This window comes from Pyrus communis, chromosome 4, assembly GCF_963583255.1.
Source record: "Pyrus communis chromosome 4, drPyrComm1.1, whole genome shotgun sequence".
NCBI classification, from domain to species: Eukaryota; Viridiplantae; Streptophyta; class Magnoliopsida; order Rosales; family Rosaceae; genus Pyrus; species Pyrus communis.
The window spans coordinates 14,316,102-14,336,155 of record NC_084806.1 but is presented as its reverse complement, the minus strand read 5'-3'; the positions used below and the strand labels follow the sequence as shown (position 1 = coordinate 14,336,155).

Genomic DNA, 20,054 nt, shown 5'->3' with positions numbered 1-20,054 from the left:
ATTCCTATCGGATATTAAGTAAAATCCGACAAAAAATGGCTGCAATGGCGGATAAGAGAATCGACAGAATTGCTGGCATCAGGAAAAAGCTTTACTGTGAGTTATGACTCTAAAACCGACAAGAAAATAGTGTCAAATACAAGTGACATTAACACTCCAAACAGTTATAGGCGATATTAATTGTTGAGAAATCCCGTCGAATATAGAGACAATGTTGTCACATATAACCGACATAATAAAAATAAAAAATAAAAACAAAAAAACAAAAATGCTCCTTTATCTGACACCCATGCTCATTTTTTTTAAAATAAAATAAAATCCATATCGGACATAAATGCTTCCATTGGTAATGTTCTTCAACAATATATCTCATTATACAAGGTGTTTATACAACGGAAAAAAAAAAAACATAATGATGACTTTTCGTTTTTCCTATCTTCTTTCCCCTTTCTTCTTTTCTTCCCCTTCTTCTGTCAGTGCTACCTTTCTCCTTTCCTCTTCCCCTACCTTTCTCCTTTCCCCTTCCCCTTTCTCCTCTTTTCCCCTTCTTCTTTCAATGCTTTTCACTGCAGAACAACAATCCATCACATGAGAAAACATGAATTAACAAAATTTCAATAGCAATTGATGCCAAAAACATCACTAAATATTAACAAATTAGATCAAATAAATACGGTTTAAACAAAACAAAGTATGAGAAATATGATAATTAGCAAATTAGTCATAAAAATGGATTGAATTGAACAAAAAGTACAAACCCATAATAAAATTAGGGAACTACAAATTTTAGTTAACTTTAAAAAATTGAAACAAAATCCTTCACTAATTACCTCAAATAAGCAAAATCCCTTACATGCGATAAAAAATGGGAGCGGGAAAGTGAGACATTTATGGTGTTCAGCATAAATCCTGTGTTGTCGTACTAGAGAAAGAAGACAGGAAGATGAGATCGGCGACTATCATGGAGAGAGTGATGGAGCAACTGGATGGAGTGGATAAAAAAAAGCATGGTAAGTAGATGAAATGAAAAGAAGAAAGGGAAAAGGAGAAGGGGAGGAGAGAAGAAGAAGGAAAGAAGGAGGAGAAGAGAAGGAAAGGGGGAAGGAATGCAGTGGGAAGGAGAAGAAATTGGGGAAGGGAGAAGACAACTGAAGAGAAAGGGGTTTTATTATGTAGAATTGGTAGTATTTGAAGGAAGATTTGTGAAAAACAAGTTCATTTGAGCAACATCAACAACATGCAATTAACAATTAAAAGGCGGAATCATGTTTATATGCACTCAAAAACAAAACTTAACCCATGAACTTCAAAGCCTAGTAGATAGGTGAACCAAGACTCAACTCAAAACAAAGTGAGTTGAGAAATCAATACCCTTGTAGATTCCTCTTTGCATAAGCAAAGGCTAATCACCCAAAGAGAGGGCCTTCATTCCTTGCATCTTAGATCCATGGATTTGGATGGATGAAAAGGTTTCTCCAAGTTCCCAAAATTGAGAACCTCTAAGTCTCCACACCAAGGCATATTGTAGAAGAAATGAGTGACCTAGAGGAAGTAAGATTGCTAGCTATTTTCCTCTAGGGTGGCCGGCCTCTTTGAGAGCAAAGAGAGGTTTGTGTTCTCATCTTTACTCCTAAGAAAACCCTTAATGAATTTTGGCTATAAAGTCATACTTATTCCTTAATTCATTTGAGTGGCAAACTTGTAAATAAGTCCAAAACCACTCCTTCTCTAACATGGCCGGCCATATGGGATTTATTGGGCTATTTGGGCCTTTGTGAATCATTATTCATTAAGTTGTCACACAACTTAAGTCAATGGACTTGACGTTCGAAGCCCATTGGGCCTTAACGTCCAAAACTATCCCGAGGTCTTTTAACGAACTTATTCGTTTGATTAATAATCATATTAATTAATCCTTGCCATAAATAATTAAACCATTTAATTATTCTTACTCATCTCCGTTGAATCTTCAATCTCTACCTTACACGGTGTACGATCCATTAGGTTCCTTTTAGCGAGGCAGTGGGCGATTCAAACTCTTTCAAATCGATTGTGAATTGAAACTTACTTTCAATTCTCCTGTTAGTGATAATACACTTTTAGGGCTTCCACAAACCATGGTTGACGCCTAGCAGCATGTCATGGTTACCCAAGCTAATCAGAAGAGGTGGAGAACCTATTCAGTTTTAGGATTACAAATGCAATACGGTCTTTCTCTAATACAATACTCTTGACCACATTGTTTGGTTTGATAGTTTATTCATGTCTACTATCCAATGTGAATCTTGTACTTATATGATTACCTTGAATGTGATCTGGAACGCATTCCAACATCTCATTCATACTCTGGCCAGAGATTCTAAATCATATCATAGAGTATTCTCCCTCAAACAGTTTGAAGGTTAGAGATCCCTTGTTGCGCATTCACTTGCCTCCATGGCTAAGTGGCTTAACCCCGACGATGCCGTGGACACCCTCCTGATGGAGTGACTTTGACATAATCAAAGATTAAGGACCTAACCACAAGACAACTGTGATGCCTCAGGTCATAAGACTAATTTGCATTATCCCAACCATGAGTTCTCATGTGACATGAATATGAGAACTCTTCGTTGATCGTGTTCAGTGAACTCATTCTCTATTGAGCACCTACGTACTTCTCTTGATGTCACACACACCAATGACTCGAGACTAGTCACTCTCCCTGAGAGAAGACATAGCACGTACTGATCTTAACGGACTGTCAATGCCCAATTGACAATCCTATGATCAGGAACGTTTAGGATATGTCAACGAAAGAATGGTCTCATGAATCTAACTTCTTTAGATCGCATTCTTCCAATCACATATTCCTTGGACTTATCGTTTAAGCATATAACATTTATATGAGACGGCTCAAACAATAATGTTTGCCCTTAATATTAAACTAGATTAGTTTAACATGTGAAATGTCCATAAAGTATCATCATATGATTGGTTTTAGGGCACATTTCCAACAGTATTGTCGTTTAAAATCGACAACAATCTTTTTCGTATAAAAAATATAAAAAATTTATCCCACACACTTTCGTATTGTCGTCGGATAGAACCAACAACACTCTTTTCAATGTAAAGTATGGTGGGAAATATCCCCCCCAAAATTCCCTCCCAAAGTTTGCCAAGATTTAAAAAAATAATAATAATATTTGTGTCAGCTATAACGGCCAAAGTTAGTATAAAAAATTTGAAAATAATATAATATAATATGACACATTACTTGCTTAAGTCAAATATATCCACCATAATTGGTTAAAATTATAGATAAATCTGGTGGAGTTAAGAGTCCGCTTCATTATTCTTGTCGGAAAGTAGTGAACTAATGTCTAATATAAGCGACAATAGTACTTTATTATCCGACACTATTTAAACATGTTGTTGGAAATATTTTATTCGACAATAATAGTATAAAACCGTCATCACTCTCCGACAGATTAAGCCAATTTTGTAGTAGTGTAATATCATTTAGTAAAAAAAAAAAAAAAAAAAGAATACAACAAAAATTAGAAAGAATAAAACACAAAAAACTTTTCTTCCCGACCATGACCTCCCTTTTATTAAAGAAAATTTTAACACAATTCAATGATAAATTTGAAATGAAACACATAATACACACTTTGGAGGGATAAAGTGAGAAGTTTTGAATTTCATAAAGCAAAGTGAGAGGAAAGTTGAGTTTTAGAGTAAATAATCCTATTTTTAACAAGTTTAATAACAATTTATTTTCCCTCTGTCTTTTTCTCCTTATAAAAAAAATTCATTTGATTAAAAAAATAGACTACACGGATAAAAACATAAAGTAGCTAGATGCACAAAAACATTGACAAAAAAAAAAAAAAAAATTAGGATAAAGAATGAGCAAAAATACATATTAAAAGTATCCAACCAACTAGCTTTCTTACAGTCAAACACAAATTGATTCGCATATTTGAATCACTGAAATCATCAAACCCGGTTTTGCGAGTTTGTAATCGGGTCACAAACTCACAATTATAAATACAAGCAGATTTGATCCGATTCAAACCTGGTTTAATATGGTCATAAGACCGTGAAAATTTCGTCATAGATGTTTTTGCATAGTTAATCTTTAAACCTCCAAAGACATTAATTTTGTAAAATCATTCACTTAAATTATCGTTATTACATTCATGTAAATCGAGTATAGAACGTCGTCCTCTTTGTCGTGGCAACTGCTCGAGAGGGCCAAAGGCTAGCCTAGAGAAGTTAACTCAATTTTCAAAACATTATTGAAAAAGAAAATTCAATTTACTCGAAACGACGACGTGCGCCCACATAGAAAATAATGCAGTCTTGGGGGTAACTTGAAATTTTTACTCAGCCAGCAACCGTCGACCTCCCGTGCTTTGGCGCCAAAATGTTGAAAACCAAAGGTATATGTGCGCCCAAAAAAACCCAAAGCGGTTAAAAAGCCGGGAAATTTAACCGCGAAATTTAGACTTGGTGAAGGTTAAAACAAAAAACTTGGTTTCGCGCCAAAATCAAATCCCAATATAAACGCAGAAGGCGCAGATGCCCCTCTTTGATTTCCCTCCTTTTCCTCTCCACTTCCTCAAAATCTCCCTTCAATTTCCCGAAATCCTAATCCTAATTTCCGTCTTCTGCCTCCAGATCCATGTCTATTATCGAAGACTTGGACGTCGGACATGCAGAGGAGCAAGACAACTCCGAAATTCCGATGGGAATTCCGATGGGGGTGATGGTGAAGCGGACGAATCCCGGCGCGGGGGCTCGTATCTCGACCGTGGTTAAGGAAGAGGTGTCCGAGGAGACGGATGAGACCGAAAGGCTTCGCGGGTCGAAGCCTCAAATCTCGGTTAAGCAAGAAGTTCCTGATAGTCGAGAGAGTTTGACTCTGGTCAAGCAGGAGCCCTCTGATGTTCCTGAAAGCCAGGAACTTGTTCCGATTCGGGTCAAGGCAGAGCCCATTGAGGAGTCGGAGGAGGCGGAGTCTCTGAGCTTAGTGCTGAGCCAGGTTCCTGAGAGTCAACAGGGTTTGGTCCTAAATGTGGAACCCATTACAACCCTGGTCATGCTGGAGGCCTCTGAGGAGTCAGGTGAAACTGAAAAGCTTCACAGAGCTAAGCATGAGAGCCCGTTGAAGAAGGAAGAGAGGCAGATTCGACAGGAAGAGAATGTAAAGAAAATTCGCTCAGTTTTGGGGCTGGGGCATGAGATATGCGACCTTGATATTCTCCTAGTGCTCGCTAGATGCGGTGACAAACCAGAAGCCGCCATCAATTGCATTCTCGAAAACCCGATCTCTTGGCGCAAGGGGCCGGAGCCTAAGAGCCAGGTGAAGAAGGAAGCTCCTGATTGTCAAGTGATTTCGGTGCAACAGACGAGACCTGAGAATTTGGAGGACGCAGATTTCCCTGTGGAGCAGGATTGGCTTATGGTGGGAAGGACGTTTATCACTGCACTTTCAACTTCGAAAGGCAGGAAATTGGTTGACAATGAGATTGTTCATTTCACTTTTCCTTGTGCAAACTCAAGCTACAAAACCCAATGGATTGTTCGATTCTCGACCAAACGATTTGGAGAGGTATATCAATGTTCCCTGCTTATTGCTTCATTGTGTTCTGTTTAACAAAATATGTTATCTTGTTGAATGTTAGATAGGATTAATGAATGACGCGTTCCATATACGATTAATTTTATAGATTGGTCGGCTTCCCATGGAATGGGCCAAGACTGTTATTCCGCTTGTAAGTTCTGGTAAGGTTAGAGTTCGTGGGCGTTGTATAGCTGCACCGAGTGTCCTTTCTATGATGCAAGAGGTTGTATTGTATGTAAGGTAGAGGTCCTATCCAGCTGTTCTCACATTCCTTGGAATTATCTTACTCAGTTTTGTGTGTGCTAATTGTGTTCAATTGTAATATTTTTACAGTTTTTATATTCACCATTCCATTTTTACGGAGGGTGACCACTCGTCATGGAGGCTAGATGTTTCCCCTGTCATTAATACTTCATTGTATCCTCTCCTCACTTTGTTCAAATTGCTGAAAATTCGGCCATATCAAAAGGTAGTACCTATTTGTCCTGTGGTAATGTTAGCATTCGACATATACAAGTCCACGCATTAGAAACTCTGTTCTTTGTTGGTATGTGATGTACTGATATGTGCTTTTGTATTTTGCTTCATTCAGGCTGAATTCACCCCGGAAGATCTTGATTCCCGAAAACGTCTATTGAATATTGAAGTATGTCTAACCATTCTTTTGTTCATTTGCATTGATCTCAAGTGTTTGAAAATTGGATTTGCTGAATCTCCACTTATCCATATGATCTTTTCATGTGTGTTTATTACTAAATGTTTTTGGGAGTTTGTGACCAAGAAACTATTGTACCAACTACCAAATGAAAGTTTAGATTGTGCTTTGATTATACTTGAACTCATAAACTGAGTGAGGTCTTTGCAAGAATTCGAACCCTTGGTAAAAGCAAATCGAGAATTGGTTTTTATGCCATTTCTTCAGTGAGAGTGCTTTTCAGTGGTGCTATGATTTATTTAATTTTTTGGGTAAAGTTTCAGTGAGCTAATTGAATTCCAATGAAAGTGCTTTGATGAAGACAATTAAATATTTCAATACAAGGATTTGTCTTAGACACATCTTCATTGCTAAATTACCATGGATAATTTGACATTCAATAACATAGACATGTTTGGTTCAAAACAGCGTATTGAAGATGGGGCTGCACCAGTGTTGCCCTTAGTGAAACGAAGAAAGGGCACCACCCAACAGCCTTCAGAAGAAAGCAAAGATGAACAAGTCGTTACAGAATCATCTCTAAATAAACTTGTTGGTGCAGCAGATGTATATGACTTGGAGGTAGGTACTTGGAATGCTTATATTGTTAAAAATTCAGAGTAACTATGGTTTTTGTTTTTGATGTCATCAATATACTCTCTCCTCACCCCCTGGTCTCTCTCTTTCTCTCTCTCTCTCTCTCTCTCTCTCTCTCTCTCTCTCAATTTTGTAGGAGATGGAACCGTCAAGTACTCTCACGTGTGATCTGAAGCCATACCAGAAGCAAGCTCTCTACTGGATGTCTGAGTTAGAGAAGGGAATTGATGTTGACAAGGCAGCACAAACCCTTCATCCTTGCTGGGCAGCCTATCATATTTGTGATGAGTATGTTGCCAAATGAATATGGAAGAAGCGAGAACTAACTTGTATTTTATTTTCTATTTTCTTTGTCATAACATATGGTGCGTCCATAGAATCAAATCAAATAGCTTAAGCGTCTAACTTAGCTAAACATGCCATCTTTCAGGAGGGTTTCTTCAGTCTATGTGAACATTTTCACAGGGGAGGCAACCACAAAACTTCCAACTGCAACGCTAATGGCAAGAGGAGTGGGTTTCTTTATCTTCCCTCTTGTCCATATTTTTTTTAATTTGCTCTAGTACATGTTCGGTTTCCCTTTTTTCTCTGGTTATTATCATGTAAATCTTATCTCTAACTTAAAAGGGTGTTTTTATAGATCCTAGCAGATGCAATGGGACTTGGGAAGACTGTGATGACAATTGCTCTAATACTTGCAAGACCAGTCCGAAAAAGCTCTGAAAGTACTGAGATTACAAAAAGGAGGAGGATAGATACAGATACAAGCACCCCCTTGAAACCAAGGGGGGGCACTCTTGTTGTCTGTCCCATGTCTTTGTTAAGCCAGTGGAAGGTGAATCTTCTGTTTTGTATTGAATAGTGTTTTGTTCAAAGAAGTTTTTTGTCTGAATTTAGGCATAAAATTAATGGTCCAGGAAGAAAGTGATCATATCTTAATTTATTTCCTAATAGTTTGAACTACTTTGGCAGATATCTTATCAGTTCTTTCAATGTTTCAGGATGAGCTCGAAACCCATTCAGAGTCTGGAAGTATTTCTATTTTTGTCCACTATGGTGGGTGCAGAACCACTGACCCCAAAACAATCTCGGCACAAGATGTTGTCTTGACAACGTATGGTGTGTTGGCTGCATCTTATAAAAGTGTAAGTAAAAAAATACCTTCTGTTTAAGGCAACTCTTAACACTTTTTTTGTTTGCTAAAATCAACTAAAACAAATTTATTCATCTTCTTTGTTATATGGATGCTTTAATTTTGCTTCAGGATAAGGAGAACAGTATTTTCCATCAGGTTGACTGGTATAGGGTGGTGCTTGATGAAGCACATACCATTAAGGCTTCAAAAACCCAAGCAGCTCAGGCTGCTTTTGCCTTGTCCTCGCATTGTCGATGGTGCTTGACAGGAACCCCTATTCAGGTATGCATCCTGATTTCATACCTGATAGATATGCAAGTATGCATGATAGAAACCACAACGGCTAACAAAGCATAAATGGAGTGTACAGCACTGCTCCTTTAACAGTACCTGTCTTCGTTTCTTTTGGTGCATTTTTGGAGACCATAACTAGTTGTTTCTTATAGAGTTTAGGGGAGGGGTTATTCATTTGTTCTAACATTATTTGTGAAATCCATTGCTGCAGAACAATTTGGAAGACCTCTACAGCCTCTTATGCTTCTTGCATGTCGAACCGTGGTGTAACTGGTCATGGTATGAATTTTAAAATATTGCTATTGTATTGCAGTTATAACAACTAATATGGTATTATCTACATCTAGGTGGAGTAAGTTAATTCAAAAACCATATGAGAATGGTGATCCAAGAGGACTGAGATTGATCAAGGCTATTTTGAGGTCACTAATGCTAAGAAGAACAAAGGAGACAACAGATAAAAAAGGAAGGTAAAGTACTTTTTGGATTCCTTTAAACCCTCTCTCTCTCTCTCTCACACACACACACACACAGAGACATAATCTCTTTGGAGCCTTTTAACATTTGTTGCTTGTGGCTCAGGCCCATACTTGTTCTCCCTCCAGTCGACATTCAAACCATCAAGTGTGAACAGTCGGATGCTGAACGCTACTTCTATGATGCCCTTTTTAAGAGATCAAAAGTAAGTTTTCTCGACTGTAAAAGGATATCTTGTTGCTCAGTTATTATTGATAGCTCTTCAGTAGTGATTCTATCATCCATGGTGCTTAGTGCTTACCATCTTTCATGCAAAATATGCAGTTCCAGTTTGATCAATTTGTAGCGCAAGGCAAGGTTCTTCACAACTATGCAAATATCCTTGAGCTGCTACTTCGATTGAGGCAGTGTTGCAATCACCCGTATCTTGTTATGAGGTGGGAATGGATTTGCGATTATTTCTAACTACTTAATAACCAATGTTGTTTCCTTGTTCATTGTATTGATCTGCTTCTAATAAAATCTTGTTTGAATGTATGCAGTAGCGCTGATTCACAAAAGATAAAAAGTCGGAATGATCCACAAAAGTTTGCGGACTTTGAAAATCTTGCCAGAAAATTCCTTGAAGCTAGTCATGATTCTTCCAGTTCAAAGCAGATTGTCCCCACTCAAGCCTTCGTTGAAGAGGTTGTGGAGAGTATCCGTCGTGGTGAAAACAAAGAGTGTCCCATATGCTTGGAATTTGCAGATGATCCTGTACTTACACCATGCGCACACAAGATGTGCAGAGAGTGTCTTCTCTCAAGCTGGCAGACACCAGCTACTGGTCGATGCCCAATATGTCGGCAATGGCTTGCAAACAGTGACCTTATTACCTGCCCATCAGAAAGCCGTTTCCAGGTTACCGATGAGGAAAACTGGACAGAATCTTCCAAGGTTGCAAAGCTATTGGATTTCTTGGAACGTATTCTTCGGTCAGGTTCTGGTGCAAAGAGCATTGTGTTCAGTCAGTGGACTACTTTTTTGGATCTCTTGGAGTCCCCTATGAAGAAAAGAGGAATTGGATTTCTGAGGTTTGATGGAAAGCTGTCTCAGACACAGAGGGAGAGGGTTTTAAACGAGTTCAACGACACCAGGGGGAAAATGGTAAGCTGCCAGAGTCACGTTCTCTTCCATAGCTGTTATAATTTGGCAGCGATCTATTAATCCCTAACATTCTGCAAATGTGTTACAAATACTCAGGTGTTGCTGACGTCCTTGAAAACGGGTGGTGTTGGTCTAAATTTAACTGCAGCATCTAATGTCTTTATAATGGTACTTGCCAATCTCTATATCTATAATTTGCATGTTTCTGGTAAATTAATCCTTTCATCCCTCGCGTCAAAAACATCGTCTTCCTCCTTGCAGGATCCGTGGTGGAATCCTGCTGTAGAGGAGCAAGCGATAATGAGAATTCATCGCATTGGCCAAAAGCAAACTGTTGTAGTCAGAAGATTTATTGTCAAGGTGATCTTTCAGTAGTTTACAAGTGTTTTTTGCTTGAAATTGAATGATGTTTTTCCTTTAGTGAGTTGAACAAGCAACTCTTGCTTTGCTGGCTTTCCTTGATTTGATCTACTTTTCTTGCGTCTCACGTTTTCCATTCCAAACTCGATTGATCACGAAACACGGACAACTGAGAAGCTCAAAATGATTTTGCTTTGCGCGTCGCAGGACACGGTGGAGGAGCGAATGCAACAAGTTCAGGCGAGGAAGCAGAGAATGATTGCCGGAGCTCTCACTGACGAGGAAGTTCGTTCCGCCAGAATTGAGGAGCTCAAAATGCTTTTCACCTAAGTCATTATATAGCTTTCCAAAAAGAGAGTTTGCATTTGGGGCTTTTCTGTGTAGCAGTTGGTCTAAAAAGTCCCCAATTTTGTAAATCATGGGGCCTTCTCTCTTTCTATTTATATTTTTGGTCCAAACACTTGAGCAAATTCATGTGAAATTATACTAATATTTTGAAAATAATGTTTATATTCTTTGACCGTTATCTCACAGTACATTATTACCTAGTGTTTTATGTCAACGATACAAAAATATATGTTTTTACTTTATGGGTACATAAGGTTGCTGTGGTAGTGCACTTGCGGTATGTGTTTTGTTTTGATTTTGACTAGTTTGGCAGCTATCTTGTGTAATTTGCCCAAATGCTAGAGGACAATAGAGACAACACGATAAAGTTCGGGCCAGCGAGCAAAGCAACGGTGCATTTCGTTTGCGCTGATCAAGGCTTACAACTGCCCACGTAACCCTCATCTGAGCCGTTGGTCAGAGATTGTTGATAGGTGGAGATGTGGTTTTCAACGTCGTCCTTTTTGATGTCGTCCAACCAAATAATAATAATAATAATAATAATAACAAAAAAACAAAAAACCAAAAAAAAGGTCAAAAACAAGGGGAACAAAAATGCAAACTGCAAGCGTTCCATGTATTCCCGAAAACGGTCGGTTGTGGGCCCCCCGTCGTCTGAATTGGTAACGTTAAATATTATCTTTTTTTTTTTTTTTTGGAAACTCGTTAAATATTACCTTAAGAAAAAGTGTTTAACTCGGTCGCTCTCCCTTTCGGTTAGGGAGGTTTGTTGGCTAGGCTCGAGCTGCCTATCGCTTTTCGGCTCGGCTTTAGATTTTTATTTATTTATTTATATTAATGTTAATTGCTATTTAGTATTACGATTTACTTGTATTCTCTTTATTTTAAGTGAAAAATCTTATATTCGATTCTCGTTAAAAGTTAATTTAAACCACATTATTATTAGTTTATTATGAGGCTTAGCCATTCTCCCACCTTTTTTCGTATTAATAATATCATTTGTTAAAAAAAAAAATTTGTTAGTGTTAATGAACTTTGTTTCCAAGTAATAGAATAATTGGGAGTGGAAATTCAAACACATAAGGTTAGTGTAGCGTAAAAGCTTTTAATTAATTAAAGGATTGAGTGCTTAAAACACCCAAACTTTTTAGCGTCATTTCAAATTATTCTCAATATTTTTAAACATTTCAAATAAATATCTAATCAATTGAAAAGCGTTTTCATTAAGCACCAGTTAACTTTTTCTGTCAAATGTACATGTGGCAACAGTGGGTTCCACTTTTTAGCTTATATGGACATTGAAATAATAATAACAATAATTTCAAAAAAGAAATAAAGATAAAAAAAAAAAATAATAAACAAATTCACAAATAAAATGGAAAACCAAAATAAAGATCAAGAAATATCAAGCCCCTTCCACCTCCAAACTCAACCTACGACCACCGAAACCCCATCCCAACCTTTATATTGAAAACCCACCAACTAGATTAAAATTAGCTGTCTCAAAATCTAATTTCGAACATTGATTATATAATATAGAACTCAATGATTAAAGAGTATTGAACTGAATTGAATGTGTATCCAAATTGAAATTGCATCAGGAGGGTAATCTCCTAACAAATAAGAGGGTTAAGAATTCAGAGAGGATTTCAAGGAGCTTGTTTCTGCTCATGTGATTTCCTCATTTGTCGATTCTCGGCTAGTAAACTTTCCAGTTCTTCATTGTGGGCGGTGAAGGTGGTCGCTGCTGCATGGCAGTCATACAATTTCAGCAACCTCCACGACCTTCTTCTGGGTGTTGACGACTTGAGTTGTAAGGTGGATTTAATTTGAGAACTGAAAATTAAATTGAAAATTGAATTGGATTTTTAAATTGGAACCTATTCATCCCCTCTAGGTTAAACAAGTACCATCCTAGAACTTTCACAATTGATTTCTCATTTGGTTACAAAATGTACTTTTCACAATATTCAGAGCAATAAAGGCTTTCTCTACTGAAGTAGCAGCAAACAGTAGAACCAAAGTTAATGTAATTTGCAAATATACATGACTATATACTTTGTTCCACCCTGTCTCCACTATTTTTTTTTTTTTTTTTTTTGCTAGACTACCAATTCATTTCATTTGAGAAAATTGACTACTCGGACACATATCAAGAATATAACATCTAAGTTGATATTGAAGTGCCAAGAGTTGACAAGTAGAATATTCATTCGGATAAAATTGAGCAAAACAAATTAGATCTTGTTAAAGAGCTCCTCATGATACCACTCTAGTGGTAATGTACTGAAAACACAGAATGACATACCGCGGGTCACTTCACTTCGGTAAAATACTTGTATTGAAAAAGTTAACAACTTGAAAATAAAACTTTTCTTCTCTTATACAACGACACGTGTTCCGGAAAGAATGAAAAATTTCTCCATCGTCGGGGCTTACAGGAGCCAAAGCCGCGTGCCAACCATACGCCTCTCTCTCTCTCTCGCATATATATATATATTCACATCCACACACGCACCAGCACTTCCTTCCCCAGTTCCACCTGTTGCACACCAAATCCCAAATCCTTCACTCTTTCTCCCTCTCCTCCGAGATCTCATCAAAATCCAATCATATATCAATGGCAGAAGCATCGCGATCGAGCTCCGGCAACCGACGCCAGCCCAGCCGCCTCCAGCGGCGAGCCCCGCCCCCTTCTTCCTTGCAAATAAACCGCGTCACCGATTGGAACGTCGCCATCCCCCTCCTCTCCCCTCTCGTCTCCCCCGATCAACCAATCGAGGCCAAATCTCGAGACGACGCGCGGCAGCACCAGCGCCAGCAGAAGGAGCTCCCGCGCCATCATCAGCAGGGCGCGGAGGCGGACAAGTCGGCTCAGGTGGCGGTGTTCAAGAAGTGGCAGCACCCGGCGGCTCCGTTTTGCAACGACACGGCTCAGATGGTCCCGCCTTTCGTTCAGTTTCGTTAGTTAGCCGGATTCAATCCGGTTTTTTCCTCAAGGGTTCTGAGGGAATTTTAAATATGTAAAAAGATTCTGTAGATCTCATCTAACGGTGTATGCGCGTTCATCTTAGTTAATTCGTGATCAAACATGCACCTGATTTTGCCAACTGTATCATACATATTTCCCTATTAAAATTATTAAGTCCAGCTTGGGCTCTTCTGTTGATTAACGTTAACTTATGACTCGTTTACCAATCTGTAATTGAAATGTGATGAATTTTGAACGAGTCATAGCGTTAATCTTTTGTACTCCTCGTTAAAAATTCCTCGCTCTCTGATTACAGATTTCAAATTAGTATACGAGTCATTGGGACTCCTCGTCTTATTATTTCTGATAAATAAGACGTTTGGTAAAATTTTCTAAATTGGAGGTAGGATTAGTGGTTGGGGAAAAAGATCATGGGATGCCACTTTTGTGGTGGAAGGGTTGATTTGGAGAATCATTGGATCCAACGGTCATGATTCAGTCAAAGAGTTCCATTGTGTAGCAGTTGGTCAGTCTCCACCGTCAGCATAAAGCATGAGTTATCCCAAAAGTTGTCTATTCCTTTTTGGCGTCAAAAAATTGTCCAATTTGGTATATTTTACTTGATCAACAACACAAACAAAACAAAATTCGTGTCATATTTTTGTGTCTTTTTGCGTCATATAAAATTGGGAAATGTCAGGCAACGTTTTTGAATGGCGTTGCAAACAACGAAACCAACACAATCAAACAATTTATTTAACCCTAGGGAATAGCGATGGTTCAATAATAATCCAACTAAACCATTACGGAGTGCCTTAATGGTTGAAAACAAATTTTAGATTCATATTTTACACAGTACATCCTGAATTCGATTCCTAACATTAGTGAATCACACAATGATGGTTAGGGGGAGGTCAAAAGCCTCTATAAGTCTTCTCTGCCCCCAAAACGGTGGATTACCGTGACGAAGTCACCAGCTAGTCATTTTTAAATAATAATAATAATAATCCAACTAATGTTTAGTAGGCGAATTATTACGTAATTAATGTGCTTATTTCATATTAGTGACACATTACTTGATTTGTAAATTTAATTTAAAAAAATTAATTAACCTAACATTACACCTAACGCATAATATAACACGGATTTCTTATGATTTTCCCAGATAAACAGGCAAATTACTTGATAAGAGTGTTTTGTCAGTGATTTTAAGTGTTCAAGTTCAACGAATTATTTGATGCGATTGTTTTGTGAGTGATTGCAAATATTTAAATTATCTTGAAATTATGATATTGTTTTGCGAGTGTTTCATTACTTACTCAAAAGCAATTGATTGTTGTTGTGCTTGATTTTTTAAGTCATGATATTTGGTATTGCAGACCCATAATACAATAATTACATTTTCAAATCATCTATGATGGGTTAGTGAACAACTTGACCAAGAAATTAAAGTTAATCCTTATTATTTGGCAAGAAATTAAAGTGAGATCACTACGGAGCGACTGTTTTAAAGTGCCAGTATGGACTAATTATTTTAAAAATTGTAGTTGTTATGACACTCTAAAACAATCACTCCATATTGATAGTTAGGTTGACTTGCAATCCTTTTCTGAATAAGATGAAAGTAAAAAGATATAAGTTTTATGACCGGTTAAGTGTTCAATATTTTCTTATGGAACCAAAAGAACTAGTCTTATTTGCTTCGAAGTGGTACTCAAACACACATTTGTTTCATAGGTCAAAAAAGAGAGAAAAAAACAACACTAATTTGTTTCTTTAGAACAATGGAGATGCGACGTTCGAACTTAGATCTTCATCTAAAGTCGAGGAGAGAAACTACTACCACTAGACTAAGAGCGGAACAACTATTAAATAAGAAATATAAGAAAAGAATAATTTTGGTTGAATGGTATTCACCTGACTAAAGAAAAAGAAGTGTTAATTAATTTATTTTGCATCGAAATTTAATTTCAAAGTGTGTAACACATGAAGAAGCAACTTAATAAGATGGGGCATATGTGCAAATGAAGAAAATACATGGTCAAAAGGAAGAAAATATTCCAATAGAAGAAGGGATTCCTAATCTTTGGACCGCATAATAACAGAAAAATACATATTCAGTCAAATATTCCATGCTTTTATTGTCTGATTTTATTTGGATTTGTCATCAATTTAATAAAATGAGTGGAGGAAGAGGTGTGACTGACTGTGAGTGATTGTGGCCTTCCGTTATCTTATAAGAACGCGTGAGATGAGATCGACCACATCAAATTCATTACAAGGTCTCTCTCAGACTGACGCCCAATGCATGCAAAGCACCACCTCCAATATTCGATTAGGAAGATTCAGTTTTTTTTTATTCGAAGTTACATTTATCCTTTTTTTCGTTTATTTTAAATTCATACGTCTTTTAATTTCTGTAATTACTTAGAACGAGGTAAGCACAGAGCCGACATTTTGTTGACTTGGAGTCCAAATTCTTGCAATGTGGTAAAAAGAAATTAAAAGAAAGAATTTTTTTTAAGAAAACTATTACTGGCATTCCAAAAATTTAATTGTGTACTCCTAAAAGTATTTTTTTTCTTTCTAAACACATCCTCGTTAATTTTGGCATTGATCTTCTTCAACTCATTCGATCCGACGGCTGGAAATGAAGAGCACACACGTAAATTTTGAAGTGTCAAATACAATTCGCAAATTTAATTATACTAATTGATGTATATTTAAACTAACATATATAATAGATTAATTTAAACCAAATCAAACTCGCAAGCGCACGAATCAATTGTAGTAATATATGCAAATACAAGGTCGATCCCACAGGGATTGCTTTAACTCCAATTTAACCGATTAATCACGCTAAACTTAATTAAACAAACAAATGATAGGTTGAATTGAATAATTGAGTAATTGATTAAAACTAAAATTAATAAGAAAAATAAAAGACAATTAATTAAAATCAACACACACCACAAGAAAGCCTAAGGTTATGAATCCACCAATAACAATCCTATTTACTTTTCCTAGAGCCAACTACTATCCAATTACCATGCCAATGTTAAAGGTTGTTCTTTCTAATGTATGAATTAATCCGTGGTCAGACATCAACTCTTGTATCTCTACATGATAATTATATCCTATTGGTTAGACATACAATTAAACACATAAAAACCCATTAAGCGTAGAAGAATCATGCCAACCAAGTAGGACTAGCTTGATATTGGCCATCCTCACTAGTTTGTCTACTCTTCTTGATCTTAGTTCCAATAAACCTAATTGATATTGGTCATCCTCATAGATTTATCTAAATCTCTAGATGTAAAATTCCTAAAGGTGATTAGTTATTAGTAAAATTCCTAAAGGTGATCAGTCATTAGAAACTCGAACCTAGAATAAAATACCCACAAAGATTAAGAATATAACATGGCATATAATCGGATAATAATTAACAAAGTAATTTGCAAATATTCATGTAATGGCTTCATCATAAACCTTAGAAAATAACTTAGTTACACATAGAAATAAAAATAAAAGAAAGATAGAACCCATAATCCATGGCAAAACACGTCCCTAAGCTCTTCTTCACTAATTGCGGAGATGGTGAATGGTAGTATGGTGCGGTGGTATGGGTTATGCGAGGGTGGATGGATGGATCGGTATCTTAGGGACCTTATTTATACTAGAAAACCCTAAAAAGTTTGGGAGAAAGTCTCCTAAAATAAAACAAACTCCTAAACAGTTAATGACACAAACTAGGAAAGAATCCTTCTTGGCTTGGGAAACACGTCATCTGTCTTGCATGCCAGTTTTGGGGTCGATTTATCTTCTGGAAAATTCTGTAAAAATATGGGAAACGTAGCTCTCTTATATTTCCAAGCATATATTGCACGCCACTAGGAAAAATCGGGAAAACCTTCAAATCTCTATTCTCCCACAACTACACAATTCTGACGGGAAAACAACTTCTGCAAAATTGATTTGTAAAACTGGAATGAATGGCTCCATGGAAAATTATGAAATTCGGACACAACAATCTTCAACCTCTTAGCTTCCTTCTCCAATTGGCCTTGCATCAAAATTCCTCCGGAAAGTCAAATTATCACCAAAAGCGTTCTAAGTGCACATAATGGCTGAAATTGAGAAAAGGAAAGTAATAAGGCTCTTTTATAATCAATTCCTTAACAAAACTTAGGGATAATTAATATGAAAATATGATAAATAATGCACCTATCAATAATGCAATCTTTTAAGAACAAAACTAATTTAAACTATTTTTTATGAAAACACAGTGGGCCCTACCCCACAAACTTATCCATCATCACCTTTCTTTCTCCCTCTGTCCGGCCCCACACCTCCCTTCACACTCTTAATTGCCACCACCACCCACCAATCATCGTCGACCTGGACCCTAAACACACCCAAGCTCGCCTATCGATCCCAGCCACGATGCTGCAGCTCCTCATCGCCTACCATCGCAGCCATCTGGCTACCTTCCACCCCAACAACATGCAATAGTCTCCTAACCAGCCTTTCTTCTCCACCTTCTCCCCAAATCAATTAAACCAAGAAGAAGATGGAAAAGAACCGATAAACCTTATGGGAAGATAGATTTGGTGGCTAAATTACAGAGCCAAGCTATTACTATCGGAATCAAAAGAGAGAATAATCCAAACAAGCTTTCGAACAAATTCAAAGATAGAAGAAATCGAAATTCGAATTGGAAGAAAGACAACAACCAAGTTTTGGTCACCACCTACACCAATACAGTCAACGAGAAAACCACCATCACCAGTTGACCTAATCAGGTCTTAAAATCCTGCTCTTCTTCGAGTTCTGGATATACTTTGACAACATCATGAAGAGTAGCGAGTGTGGGAACATAATTTTTTGGGACCATGACACGTGACACCTTGGGTGGCAAGAAGGATCAAAATGCCCATGACCATAACAGGTTAATCTTATGGGCATCTTAGTAGATCAGATTAGTTAACCGAATTAGCCTTAGTCAGATTAGACTAGTCCTAGTCATATCAGAATAGCCTTAATCATATCAAACTAGTCAAAAGAAATCAAAATACCAAGTGAACTCAGACATCTGTAATCAGGCTGACTAGGTTTAAGTCCATTAAACATATTAATTGTCTTCCAAGTGAAGAACACCTAATTCAAGTCAAATTAGGGTATTTTGGAGTTAGACAACGTAATCATGATCATAGGAAGATTGGATATCTTATAATAAATTCCTCCTAGATAGTCTCTCGATTTAATTGTGATTACTCTCCTTACAAGGACTCTGAAGACAATACCCTAGCTTGGGCATTTTAATAATCAATCAATCACAATTGAAGATGCATATCTCTTCATCTTCTCTACAAGACTACCATACACATATTTTCTCACATGTCACCCTCTACGAATAGACACGTCTATGGAGAATTCATTTCTTTAATGCCCTGCCATAGGCTATTTGTCAAGGACAGTTCACTATGTATTGCACATCACACAATTCTTACTCAGAATTTCATCCGTGGTTTAATTCTCCTTCCCTGAGATATGTAGGTAGTCCAATCTGGATTCAACCACACCCCTAATCAACCCCATTCTCTTTCTCACAGGAGATCATGGGTCATTCAAGTTGAATCCCGCCTTCGCCAACGAATGTGCGCAAATTTAGTTCCAGCAACGAGGTTGAAGCACGATATTCAGAAACCCAGAAAGACAGAAAGAGACTTCTTGAATATGAAAAAAATTGACGGGAAGAAGAAGAGAGAGAAACTAGAAAATTTTTGTTCCTCATCAGCCCAAGATGAGCACGAAGAACCCACAAAAATTTTGTTGTTCTTGAGTTAATTTTAATTGTTAATCGGTGAAAGTTGTTCTTTAATTTTTTGTTGGTTTAAAGTTGTTCTTTAATTCTTAAAACTACGTTAATTTCATTTTAAATTAGTAATCTATTAAGGGTGTTTTTTTATATTTAGGTTGGTCAACATGTCAATCAATGTGGGGTCCATGTCTTTTGTTAAATCATGTGAAACTCCAATTGATAGAGTGGGGCCCGCAATGGCCAAGTAGGCAAATAATGTAGAAACAAATACATTTTATAATGGATGTATCACATTGATATGTAATGTGAGCCGTTGTATAAAATTGAACAATTGAGAGATGTTGTATAAATTTGAAATCGGAAGAAAATTTGAGAAGACAAAATGTAATTTACTACAAAAAAAAAAAAAAAAAAAAAAATCCTAACTTTTGAACCAACAAGTGAAAAAGTCCTAGACCCGACCCTTTGGCCCAATCAAGTAGAGTCGGGCCTGCATATTCAATTAAAATATAAAAAATAAAAATACAAAATTACTTCTTTGTTTACAAGAATTGAGTTGGTCTCTGGAAAAAAAAATAAAAAAAAATAACAATTAGA

At 37.0% G+C, this 20,054-nt stretch overlaps 2 protein-coding genes across 2 annotated transcripts; both read left to right on the top strand.

Annotated features, from left to right (window-relative positions):
- The first annotated feature begins 4,606 nt into the window (after nucleotides 1-4,606).
- LOC137732567 (DNA repair protein RAD5B) lies at nucleotides 4,607-10,799 on the top strand. The gene is made up of 18 exons (XM_068471884.1): nucleotides 4,607-5,599; nucleotides 5,718-5,851; nucleotides 5,945-6,080; nucleotides 6,204-6,257; nucleotides 6,735-6,887; nucleotides 7,039-7,190; nucleotides 7,333-7,414; nucleotides 7,543-7,737; nucleotides 7,904-8,047; nucleotides 8,167-8,319; nucleotides 8,543-8,610; nucleotides 8,679-8,801; nucleotides 8,914-9,013; nucleotides 9,133-9,245; nucleotides 9,351-9,954; nucleotides 10,051-10,122; nucleotides 10,216-10,314; nucleotides 10,522-10,799. Exons 1-18 carry the CDS (start codon nucleotides 4,670-4,672, stop codon nucleotides 10,642-10,644), a joined length of 3,435 nt encoding a protein of 1,144 aa, XP_068327985.1. The 5' UTR covers nucleotides 4,607-4,669; the 3' UTR covers nucleotides 10,645-10,799.
- Nucleotides 10,800-13,171: 2,372 nt separating this feature from the next.
- Nucleotides 13,172-13,841, top strand: LOC137732524 (uncharacterized protein At4g14450, chloroplastic-like). The gene has a single exon (XM_068471845.1). It carries the CDS (start codon nucleotides 13,283-13,285, stop codon nucleotides 13,628-13,630), a length of 348 nt encoding a protein of 115 aa, XP_068327946.1. The 5' UTR covers nucleotides 13,172-13,282; the 3' UTR covers nucleotides 13,631-13,841.
- Nucleotides 13,842-20,054: the final 6,213 nt, after the last annotated feature.

Excerpts from the sequence above, each read along its gene's own strand:
- LOC137732524 (XM_068471845.1), top strand. The coding sequence starts at position 13,283 with ATGGCAGAAGCATCGCGATCGAGCTCCGGCAACCGACGCCAGCCCAGC.
- LOC137732567 (XM_068471884.1), top strand. The coding sequence starts at position 4,670 with ATGTCTATTATCGAAGACTTGGACGTCGGACATGCAGAGGAGCAAGAC. Across the intron at positions 7,191-7,332 it reads GCCTATCATATTTGTGATGA|GAGGGTTTCTTCAGTCTATG; the intron begins GTATGTTGCCAA and ends GCCATCTTTCAG. Across the intron at positions 9,014-9,132 it reads CCCTTTTTAAGAGATCAAAA|TTCCAGTTTGATCAATTTGT; the intron begins GTAAGTTTTCTC and ends CAAAATATGCAG.